The 12,600-nt window shown below is 33.8% G+C and overlaps 1 protein-coding gene across 2 annotated transcripts; it reads left to right on the top strand.

The window, feature by feature from the left end:
* Positions 1-7,063: 7,063 nt before the first annotated feature.
* DENR (density-regulated protein) lies at positions 7,064-12,280 on the top strand. 2 transcript variants are annotated; one of them, XM_089636123.1, is made up of 5 exons: positions 7,064-7,187; positions 7,275-7,460; positions 10,105-10,272; positions 10,686-10,825; positions 12,102-12,280. In XM_089636123.1, the coding sequence occupies exons 2-5, from the start codon at positions 7,283-7,285 to the stop codon at positions 12,144-12,146; spliced, it is 531 nt and encodes a 176-aa protein (XP_089492249.1). In that variant the 5' UTR covers positions 7,064-7,187; positions 7,275-7,282; the 3' UTR covers positions 12,147-12,280. The 2 variants fall into 2 exon arrangements, with proteins under 2 accessions (XP_089492249.1, XP_089492250.1); XM_089636124.1 differs by having other exon boundaries at positions 7,092-7,197.
* The last annotated feature ends 320 nt before the right edge of the window (positions 12,281-12,600 follow it).

Here is a 12,600-nt window from a genome sequence, read left to right as displayed (position 1 = left end):
AGTAAATCATTGAAAATGATTGGATTCATTCATAGAATATCGAAACCATTTAAACACCCCCAATCCATTATAACCTTATACAACTCGTTGGTCAGAAGCAAATTGGAATATGGGAGTGTTATCTGGAACCCACATTATTTGAAATATTCTAAAACTATTGAATCTGTGCAAAAAAAAATTCTTAAGACTGTTATCATTTAAACTTGGATTAAATGTCTCACTCAAATCTTATGAGGAACGACTACAACACTTTAATTTTACAACATTGGAAAAAAGAAGACAATTTGCTGACTTAATATGTTTATATAAAATTACTAGCGAGTTCCCGGCATGCGTTGCAATGCCATTAAATAAATACATTGTTTCCAGCGACCCCACCCCCCTCTCACACGGTACCCACTCCCTCCTCCACCCCCCCCCCTTCCCGCGAACCCCCCCCCCCCCCCAACATACGGTACCCATTACCCCCTCCACCTTTTCCTACCCGTTCCCGCGAAAATGTCATTCTCAAATTTTTACATTTTCTATTAAAAAATAATTATTTGTAATATATGAAAAATAGATAGCTTTATAAATAAATAGCCTTTATGTTATTCTGATGTATCAGCTACATTATTGTAAAGTTTTATTAAAATCCATTCAGTAGTTTTTGCGTGAAAGAGTAACAAACATACATATATCCATCCATACAAACTTTTGCGTTTATAATATTAGTAAGGATTCTTAATAAACTTCTTACCACTAATTGTCTCAGCAATATAATTCAAAAACACATAAATAAAGTAATATTTAACAAAAATAAAACATTCTCGACCAACTTATTATACAAAGAAACTAAAATACTTAATATACGTAAATTATTTATATTACAAACTTTGAAATATGTCTTTAAAAACAAAAATCATTTCGAAATAAATGAAAACAGAATGAGCAAAAGAATAAATAATATATTTTACACCCCACAAACCAATACTTAATTATTGCAGACACATAGCAGTTTCATTGGTCCTCGTACATTTAACCTTCTACCACTACAAACTCAAATGACAAATAAAATGATAAAATATGTAAAAGAGGTAAAATTATGGTTGCATAATGTAGATATTGAAACGCTTTTTCTATAAATTTATCCATCCTTCTACAACTCACTTTCTGTAACTTTCTATACTGTAGTAATAATAATAATAATAATAATAATTGGATAATTTGTAGAGCGCCGTTTTTGTGAAAAATCACCTCAAGGGCGCTGTACAATTTATTTCCTAGGATCTACATTTATTATTTAGAAAAGATACCAAAACATACTTACCTGGCAAGTCACTTCCAACAAACACACTTAGTACAATATGTTTTCTGTTTATTTATTTTTTATAATAACTAAAAAAAAAAAAAAAACTCAAAATCTGTCTGTTTTCTGTCTGTCATATTTTTATAATAGCTGAAAAAACCTTTTTCACTTATTCTACCTTTGTAATACTAACTTTTTATACTATGTTTTTTTAAGTCTATTTTATACTTTGGGTACTTGGAAATATAATATTTTGTTTTAATATTACCCACACTCAGGCAGTGCCTTAGTGGGTTTTCATTTCTTGTTTTCTTATTATGTTATTACATACAATTTGTTATTTTATATTATGTTATTATATACTATTTTCTATTATACATTATGTACAAAGAAATTTGAATAAGTAAGGTTAAAAAAATATATACATATATATACATATTAAAGTTCCTAATAGACATACCTAATTTAAGGAGTCAAAATATATTCCATATTGAAATAATTAATAACAATATTGCATACTTCAATCCACTGTCTCGAATGTGTCGTCTGTACAACACAGTTGAATGCGACCTTATAAATATATTCGCAAACAGTCTCGCACATTTTAAAAAACAAATTAACAATCTTCTACCATAATATGTCATGGAGAACAGTTATAATTTGTTAATAACAGTTATTAGCTTTATTATTCTCCTTTTTTTCTTCCTCATCTTTCTCTGTACACTCACTATATTTTATATTTCATGTTTTATATTCGTGTTTTATATTCATGTTTTATATTTCTTTTTGATTATTATTATTTCTGTTTTTTCTCACTACTAGCATCTTCGCCTAGTAACAACTGAACCTTGTTTACGCATGCTGTGAACATTTTTAATTGGAGTGTTAATATCTGTGCACATTCCCACGCAATAATATTAATGTAATAATTTAATAAGTTAACACTCTGTAAGTGTTTGAAACAATAAATAAATAAATCATTGATCCATTGGTTAACACTTGATGTTTTTCCTGAAAACTTTTCGAGTAAAAATCTTTCTGCTGTTTTTCCTAGATTTTTATTTTCACTACCCTTACTATTATTATTTTCAGAAAGTCTCGTATCATGTTTAATTTCGTCCAGGTATTGTTCACCAAATTGTAAATTCCCACCTTCATCTAAGTAAATTTTCCTCAAATTTAGTTAAAATTAAAACTTAAAGTTAAAACTCAAAAGTTAAGGTAATTCCTATATTTTTTTTACATTAACCCAACACAAGAGGCTCTGAGGAAAATAATTTCCCTCAGGGCCTCTGTCATTTTTGAAGATGCTGTGTGGAGGGTCTTTTTGAGGAGAGGAAGGAGTGAACGTGGGTCTTGAAGAGACCCATGTTGTAGGAAGGAGGAAACACAGAGCCCGGCAAATCGTTCCACAGCCGAGCTGTTGAACACAATAACGAGTCGTAGAAGCAACCCGTTTGACATTTGTCACATGACAAATGTCAACCGTGTACATATGTTGGGCGCGCGTTTGGTGTGTTTCCCGACTATGCACCGGTGCCGAGGGGATCAATGATGCTAGTTCCTTGGAGCATCTTCCATTGAAATACCGGTTAATAAATATTTTCCGTGTTTGATGTTTTTTCTTTAGAGAATTCTGAATTTTAGTAAAAACGTCCGTAGTTGTTATGGCGGTGTGTTTTCTTGCAAGTTTCAAATCATCAGGAATATCGGGTAAAATTCGGTTTATGGGAGTCACTCGAATAACCGAAATTGAACTTGATTTAGACTAATTTAGGGCTGGGGAATCCGAATCTGTAAGAATTAGGTGGGGGTCGGCACTATTAGCTGAGTTATAGGGTTTTGAAATTTCGTACGCGATACATAGAAACCATGTTTTATTTATCAATTATGACATAAGAAAATCAAATTAGTGACTATTTAATATTTATTAGTCTCACATTTCAGAAGTGCCAACCAAAAAATAAAAAGTCTAAATCAAGTTCAATTTCGGTTATTCGAGTGACTCCCATAAACCGAATTTTTTCCGGAATATCAAATAAATGTTCATCGGGTGACTCGATTGAAGTTATGCAGTTCACACCGGTTTTTCCACCCAATGCTGCTAACACTGTAAATTTGAATCGTAACTTTTCCATTTTTCTTCACTAAAAATATCGTTTTATAAGACAAATAAAACAATGCGTTGCTCTGAAGTACAAAGAAACGACATTTAAAGTTTATTTGTCGTCCTTTTTTATATTAAAAAATTACATTATTTTTATTAGTCACTCAGTCAGCCACATAGCGAGTACACAATCATAAATAAACCACTCTACACAATGCTGTTCATAAATAAATGCTGTTTAAGTGTAACCAAGACAACACATAAGTGACATTTGAAAAGTGCATAAAATAAAATTCGTAATTTAAACACAAAGGGATCCTAGGCATTTCTAGATAGGTACTTATTAGTGAGTACTTATTCCTTTACATAAATAATTGATCATTTAAATTTTTTATGTTTTATTAATTATCCCTATTAATATTATAACTGCGAAAGTGTATATGTGTGTGTTTGTATAGGTATATGTTACTTCTTCATGCAAAAAAACTACTGAACCGATTGTGATGAAACTTGGTATGTAAAAAAAAGATAGCTGGCAGTGTTGCCAACGAGGGCGATATATCGCCATTTAGGCTACTCAGAACGAGAATCGGCGAAAAAATCTAAAAGGCGACTGGTCGGGCTACTTCAGAGTCAAGTTAAAAACATAATTTTCACGTAAAACATCAATTTTAAACAATTCTCTAGCCACCCCCCCCCCCCATGAATTTTTTTTTTCGGGACAAATTTTATTTTCTTGAAATTCTTTAGCCACCCCCCCCCCCCTCCCACGAAATTTTTATTTTCACGTAAAACCCACGTAACTACAAATTCGGCTACTTTAGGTACTTGTTAAAATTTATAATATGTGGTCGCTAGAGGGGCGCCGATGAGGTGCTTGCCTAGGGCGCTCTCAACAGTTAATCCGCCTCTGGGTAGGAATCTGGGGGTTGGTGGGTGAGTATCATAACATAAATGAACTGAAGATACATGGGGTAGCTGTCTTGAATCTGGGAAGGAAAGAGGTATGTGGTGTGGGTAGGAATCTGGGGGTCGGTGGGTGAGTATCATAACGTACATGAACTGAAGATACATGGTGTAGCTGTCTTTAATCTGGGAAAGAAAGAGGTATATGGTGTGGGTAGGAACCTGGGGGTTGGTGGGTGAGTATCATAACATAAACAAACTGAATGTACATGGGATAACTGTCTTCGATCTAGGGAGGAAAGAGGTATGTGGTGTGGGTAGGAATCTGGGGGTTGGTGGGTGAGCATCATAACGTACATGAACTGAAGATACATGGGGTAACTGTCTTGAATCTGGGAAGGAAAGAGGTATGTGGTGTGGGTAAGAATCTGGGGGTCGGTGGGTGAGTATCATAACATACATGAACTGAAGATACATGGGGTAGCTGTCTTGAATCTGGGAAAGAAAGAGGTGTGTGGTGTGGGTAGGAACCTGGGGGTTGGTGGGTGAGTATCATAACATAAAAAAACTGAATGTACATGGGGTAACTGTCTTCGATCTAGGGAGGAAAGAGGTATGTGGTGTGGGAGGAATCTGGGGGTTGGTGGGTGAGCATCATAACGTACATGAACTGAAGATACATGGGGTAACTGTCTTGAATCTGGGAAGGAAAGAGGTATGTGGTGTGGGTAAGAATCTGGGGGTCGGTGGGTGAGTATCATAACATTTTTTACTGAAGTTCCTTATTAGAGTTAAAATTTTTAAAAAAATGAAAAATTAAATTTCTAAGCCGTTAATGCATATGAAACACAATAGTATGAAGGGGGTTTAGGGTGGGTATAAATTATCAAACCTCGGCAGGGCCTCCCGAGTATTTTCTTAAACCCCCGCATTCCCAATTTCTACCGATTTAAAACAAATTTTCATTTAAGTTTTTTAGTTCTAAAAAATTATATATTATTTTTAAAGATAATATCCATACATTTGTTATGCCGAAACGTTAATTATTTGTCATTACCTCGATAGAAAGAAATTATAAAGTAAACTCTGAAAATTATTAAAAACAGATTTTGTTCTTTTATTTATGTAATATGTTATAGCTTATAGCTATGAAAAAATCACAGTGTATCATTAAATGCAACCAAAGCATTCGTACAGAGATTTTTGCTCTATTTCAAACGAATCGTGTTTAATTAAATATTTTCACCATTTTCGATTAATTGTTATCGTTTTTAATATTAGCGCGCTCCCTCATCATTCATAAATATATAATACTCCCTTTCAAACCATCTTTGAACGCTTACGGAAGAGCAAAATAAAACAGGGCTGCACAAATAATCCAATATGCAATTTGCAATAAATTAAAAGGTTACTTGAAACAACACCTCAATATTTTTAACATTATAGGATAATGCAAATAGGAAATATGTTGCTGAGGGCATAATGTATAATCTTTGGGAATGCTAAGAAAATGGTACACACTGAGGACACAGGACTAGGAAGAAACTTTTTTTTTGCAGATAATTCACATTTTTATAAGAGCGGAAAATGTTGCTTGTGCAATTGGATTCAACTCGCGCAGCTTGGGTGGGAATCCGAAGCATTTGTCCACTCTGCTACTATTTATATACTAGGATAGGTTTTAAGTGTTTCCGTTTTCAACAGCACAAAAAGATTTCCGTTAAACTATATAAATACACTAAATGTACTATCTAAATATTGATAGGATACTGATATTCCGAAAAATAAAAATCCAGGGCATTTTTTGCCCTCCGACCTAGAATATGTTTCGCCTGCTGTGCTTTTTACGTGTTCTTGTGAAAGTATTAATTCACATTTCACTCCCTTCACCGACTATATACGAGTATTGGTACCCTTATACCATGTAAATGAAAATCCTCCCCCCCCCCCCATTATCTGCTCCCCTTTTTTCCTAGCCGGATCCGCTCCCCCCCACCTTTTTTTAATCGGATCCTCTTCTCCCTTTTCTTAGTCGGATCCACCCTCTTATTTCCTTTGCCGGGTTCCTCCTTTTTCTTAGTCGGATCCTCCATCCATTCTTCTTAGCCGGATCCACCTCAACTTTTTCTTTGTCAGATCCGCCCTCCCCCTTTTCTTAGTCGGATCCCTTCCTCTTTTGTTATTCAGATCCGCACACCGTTTTATGTAAAATTTTAGCAAGGAATGCGAGGACACGGAATGACCGGAAATTGGACTGAATGGACTTCAACTTTCGTTCTTTAAATTGACCACAGAGACTCGTGGAATAAATTAGGTGATAAAGAGCCATTAGAGTTCTGAGTTCAGATTCAGGCACTGGAAAAAATATTGTCCATTTATCATCAGGTACCTACTTACCTATATTATTTTTTTTCTAATATTTTTTTTAAACTGTTCTTGTTTTTCTCTTTATTGTAATAGTTAAATATTCAAATTAAAAGATTATATTGTATTTAATCTTATATTATACATATTGTAAGATTAAAAACTTAAATAAAATAAATTCCAAAACGGAACAGAAATGAACTTAAGTTAATTTTTTTGGTTTTATTTGTGTAAGTAATCTTCTTTTTTATTAAACATGAGTTGTTTCTTAATTATTATTTTTACATAGCGTGATTATTTTTATTGTTGGTTTTGACAGAAATATCAAAAGTCTAAAATAACAATCTACCAGTTTAAACTCCGCCGGTACCTACCTGAATTCGTTGACATTATGCGAAAAAAAATATGGACTTATTCGATTTATTAGACTGGTAACTTTATTGTTTTGCGCTATTTGGAACAGACAATTAATATTTTTTGATAATTTTGTAGAGATTTCGAGTTATAAGTCTGTTATCAAAGGTAAAATTAGGTCGCTAACAGTTTAAGAACACTTATTGTTCGTATTGTTTTCTCTAATTGGCGTTATTAACAGTTTTCAATTTATAGGTTAAAAAATGACAGAAGTAGACCTTTCTATGGGAGCCAGGTCTGGTGTCTCGTATCCTATTAAAGTTCTATATTGTGGAAACTGTTCTATGCCAATTGAATATTGCGAATATTATCCAGAATATGAAAAGTGCAAGCAATGGTTAGAAAGGAACCTACCCACAGAATTCGAGAAAGTTAAATTGAGTAAGTGCCTATCAAATAAATAATATTTTCCTCCTCTAATGCATATTGTTGATCCTCGTTCTGATTACACGTCATAATTGAACAATTTATCAAGTTGTACTAATTATGATTGTAGGTCGTGATTTATCTTGATTTTTTAAAGCAACCATATGCAGACTTCGTAGTGACTGTCTCAATATTTAGTTCTGATACTGCTACTAGTTAAGTATTAGCCATTGTCTCTACCCTAGCCTACCCAACCATTTAACATGTCTGATGCCACCTAGTGGGCCCGGTAAGGTAAACACCAAATTGTAACCATGAAGCTGAAATATATTTTCTGAAGCAACTAAAACTCTCAAATGCTGAAATTTCTACTTCAAAAAACTCTTTAAAGCTAAAGGAGTCCTTTGAAATATATATTTATCTATTTTATACGTTCCATAGCAACAGGCACACAGGTAATTCAACACACTTTTTAAAAGTGATATAAAGTTATTAGAATTTATAAAATAAAGTCCTATAAACCTAACCTATTTAGCCTAGGTTTTTTTTCATCACTTATCATGGCTTTATATACAGTCTGGGGCGACCATCTGTTCGTTTTCCCCTGGAGTTGCTTTCCACAGCTCAGTCTGAAGCGACCAACTGTTGGTTTTCCCTCTCAAGTTGCTTTCCACAGCTCAGTCTAGGGCGACAAACTGTTTTCCCTCTATAATTGTTTTCCACAACTTATTCTGGAGCGACCAACTGTTTGTTTTCCCTCTGATGTCGTTTTTGTTATAAGGTTTAGTGTGCCTCGACTTTGGATGCATACTAAGTTTATCACCTCACAAACAGGACACTAGGTTTAGATAGGAAAAATATGCAAACCAAACACAAACACTTTTCGGACTCGGCCGATTATCCGAAAATATCTACACGAACGGAGCTCGTACTCGGCCGGATGAGGATAGAAGGTGAGTAAAGTACCGGCCAACTGGAAGAAAAATACATACCGAACAGGGTCCAGGCACGGTCTGGAAAGTGTTAAGATGATTCATCGCCCAACATTAAACAGATTGAGGTGTTAGGCTCCCACTGACATTTTCCATTGGTAGGTACATCAATAGCACTTTGACTTTATCATGAGTAGTAGCTGGGAATTGCTAGGGAATTTATTTGTGGGCATCAATAATTAGAGTATAAATAAACCTGACAAAAAAATAGCAATGTTTGAATAGAATGATGAATTTATGGAAATAAGTGTCTGAGAAGTGAGTTTTTAGTTTCTAAATTCTTTTTGGTTGGTTATGCATCTCAATTCCCTAGGAAGTTTATTTCAAACCTCAGGGCCGGATATTCCAAAAGCACAATCACCAAATTTAAAAAAAAAAATGTATTGTTTTTGTAATTAATTCGTAGTACTCCATTTAATTTTTTTGAAAATTTAATTAAAATCAAATTTAATAATATAATTTTTAAGTTCTGCGAGTATTTTTTGGTTTTTGTTATTGTTAAGTTGTTTCGGCTTTCAAGGCCATTTTCAGACAGTTTGATACAATTTTCAAAAGAACTAAATTTACTGTTCGGATTTTGCTTAGGTTCTTTCGACCTTCTGATTACAGATAATGTCGCTGATCTAAGAATTGACTGCCTTAGACCAGTATTTTCCTAAATGCATAGCTTTGAGATATAGGATTAGGGGCCATTTCGTTGATAGCTTTAAACACCTGTACTGGATCCTTCAGGAAACTTCAATCGGTGAAGATTTCGGAGGTGTTCTGAAATGTGCAAAAACTTGGGTAGCCTTGCTGCAGCGATAAAGACTGAGTTTGGAATTTAGGAAGATTTGCATAGATGCCATTGCAGTAATCAATATGTGATATTATATATGAGTTCACAAGTAATTTAGTTACCTCTGTTGGAAGGTTCTTTCGAACTGACTTACGTTATCTTAGGTAGAAGAACCCCAAGTTAATGTCCTGTTTAGATGATTTTTTAATGAGAGGTCGGAACCCAGATAAACACCCAGAAGTTAGACGGTTGTAATCGCAGTTACATTGTTGCTGGAAATAGCAATTGACGAGTTGTCTATTAAATGTTGGTGTCTATTCATGGCTACCCAGAGAAACTCTGTCTTAGAAGAATTCTATTTTAGTTAGTTTCGAGGACATCCAGAGACTGATTGCTTCTAGACACTTAGCTGTGCAAATTCAAGGCCGTCGATTTCATTTGGTTTGCGCTAAAAGTAGACTTACTGATCGTCATCATAGTAGTGAGATAGAAGACCAAATAACTTTGTACTAGTTTTGTGTGTTCCTTTTTTAAAAAATGTTCGATCAAGTAAAATATGTAGTACAAAAACTGCATGCTTTAAAAGATTAATTCGACGCATAGAGGATCGATGCATTCTATTTCTGTGAGTTTTGTATGAAATTTATTCAGATCTGGAAGAAACAATTTTACGAAGAATGATCGATTGAGATTTGACTATATTTGGTATTTAGCATCAGTGAGGAGAGTTTCATAAATAATTCCTACTGATTCTTGAAATATATTGGTCTCTTCGTAGACGTAATCTTCATCACTGCTTGCAAATCTTTTAACTATTATTAACTTTTGTAAATGCTAAATGTATTTTTTGTGTTTGTTAATTTATTTAGACTAATCTTTTTATTTTTAGGCGAGGAAGGTGGAGGGGGAGAAGAGGAGAAGAAGAGACAGAAGCGGGGCGGGAAGGGAATGCTGAAAGCCAAAAAGAAGGAAGATGTCCCCCGACTAGTGACGGTAGCCAGAGCACCCCGAGGAAAGAAGAAGTGTGTCACCGTTGTCACCGGTCTTAGCACATTTGGTATGTTTCCCTTTATTAATGAGATAAGATTATGTGATTACTGCTCAAACAGTGCCAACTTCCTCTTCCCCATCTCCCTACCCTCCTGGCTTTCAACATACACCTCCAGTTGGTACTCTTGTATCTAATTTGGAGTATGCAGTAGGCAGTAAAGCTGAATGGTGTGGGGAGTGGATGTAGATGAGAATGGAAAATAATCAGTTCCTGATACAAGAGGGGGGGGTATGAAATAAAAATGAACCAGCTCCAAAAATCAGTTTCTTCAGAAAATACATAAATATTAACCATTTCTAACAGCTCACATTTTTATGCATAAATCTCAGAAAAATACTCAAATATGCATTTTGGTTATATTACGCAAATTCATATAATCCGATGTCTACTCATATTATATGTTTATTTCCTTTTTCTAGATATTGATTTGAAGGTCGCAGCTAAGTTTTTTGGAACCAAATTTGCTTGTGGATCTTCCGTCACTGGAGACGATGAGATTGTCATTCAGGGTGATGTCAAGGATGACCTCTTCGATATCATTCCTGAAAAATGGCCAGAGGTACTACTTTATCTTCTATTATTATTATTATTTATATAAAGATGAGTATTATATACAGATGAAGGCTGGTGGCTTTTATTTGTATACAAATATACATTTTTATTTGGAGATTGATATAATTTTGCACACTAGACCTTCAAAACAAGAGGAAAGTCGCTGTCTAAGTCCGATTTCGATAAACCCTGTGTAATGCCCGGGCAATTCAGGGTACTTCAGCTAGTCTTTTAATAAATGTGAAAGGTATCAAGAAAGTAGACGGAGTGTCAGTGACTGAGTTGGCTAATGCGTTGGGTTCTCACCCAGGCATCGTCGGCTGGCTAAGTCCTCCACCATTACACAAGCAATGTTTTTCACTTATAATGAATGATGTTAGAAGATTTTCAAACATTGTAAATTTATTCATAACCCGGGAATTATTCTCTCTTTTAAAAATAGAAATGCAGTGGAAATCAGATCCTTGAGGTATAGATGTACTAAAATAACGTATGTAACATCCTTGAGGTGATATTTCACAAAAATGGCACTGTATAAATTATCCAAGCATTTACTATTATAAATCTCTAATTAAAAAGACATATTCAGATTCTGAACCCATTGGCCCAGACTTATTAACATATCTAATTGACCATTACCCCATTGTTATTTTTTAAATGTAAATCTGCATTTATGAACTAAATCTAACATAACTTTAAATGTATTCATTTCTTAAAATTTACTTGTGTATTAGATCAATGTGTGTAAAAAAATATAAAAAAATAATAAAATTATGTGTAAATGTAGATATAAAAATTATTTTCTACAAAAAAATCACATTTCTATTTATAAAGACACAAAAGAGTAACATTGATAAGTCAATAATAATAATAACATTGGCATAATTTTTTTTACATATATGACCTAAAATTTCATTTAGTATGATGTGAAGCGCCACTTTTAATTTTTTGCATACCCAGCGTCATTATGAAAAAATCCAATGGTCACTGACCGCTTACAAAACTTCAAACATATTGAAATATCAAGGACAAAACATACTATGAAATGAAAGCTTCATTATCCATAGAGCGTTTGGCATTTAAAATTTTATTCTCAGATGTCACGGGTATGACCGTTTTTCAGCTGACCCACTTCTAGACAAGCGAGACTCGGGGTTTGTTTTTAAGTACTTAAGACACACACCCAAGTCCCACTGAGGGTTTGCGGCTAATGGGCTAAAAAATATGTAACAAATTCTGCAATATTTCTGTAAAGATTCTATTTATGTGCATTTTTTTTCCAGATTGACGAGGATAATATTGAAGACCTCGGAGACCAAAAGAGATAATCGAAGAGCTGATTGGAAATAAATTATATATTATTATTATCGTAACAAATTAATCCATTACAATAATTTGTTGAAGTTATTTATTTAAAAATAAAGCTTTCATACGAAAATATACAATTGTATTTTGATACTATCATCATGCATTATCATTTTGTGTACAAATAAATTAAGATTTAATACATACCAACCCATCGATTTGTGTATCGCTAACAATTTATTCCTCAATGTCGATAAATGGAAGACACTAAGGACGGGTTGTTTCGGAGAATTTGAACAATTCATCAAATTTCAACGTTCATTTACGGGTTCTGTGAAAGTCCTATTCAAATTCTGTTATTATATCATTATAGGCTAGTTGCTTGACAGAACTGAAATAAAAACAGAACTTAAAAATATCTTTCACAGAACTTGAAAATTAACTTTGAAATTTGAAGAATTGTTCAAGTTCTCCGAA

This window comes from Hesperophylax consimilis, chromosome 10 (assembly GCF_061612785.1).
Source record: "Hesperophylax consimilis isolate HC1 chromosome 10, BYU_Hcon_1.0, whole genome shotgun sequence".
NCBI classification, from domain to species: Eukaryota; Metazoa; Arthropoda; class Insecta; order Trichoptera; family Limnephilidae; genus Hesperophylax; species Hesperophylax consimilis.
The sequence above is the reverse complement of the archived record's forward strand: the minus strand, read 5'-3'. Positions and strand labels throughout refer to the sequence as shown.

What these genes read in the sequence shown, in the direction of transcription:
- DENR (XM_089636123.1), top strand. Translation starts at nt 7,283, where the DNA reads ATGACAGAAGTAGACCTTTCTATGGGAGCCAGGTCTGGTGTCTCGTAT. An exon ending in ATTCGAGAAAGTTAAATTGA is followed by an intron (nt 7,461 to 10,104) that starts GTAAGTGCCTAT and finishes TTTTATTTTTAG; the next exon opens with GCGAGGAAGGTGGAGGGGGA. An exon ending in TTCCTGAAAAATGGCCAGAG is followed by an intron (nt 10,826 to 12,101) that starts GTACTACTTTAT and finishes TTTTTTTTCCAG; the next exon opens with ATTGACGAGGATAATATTGA.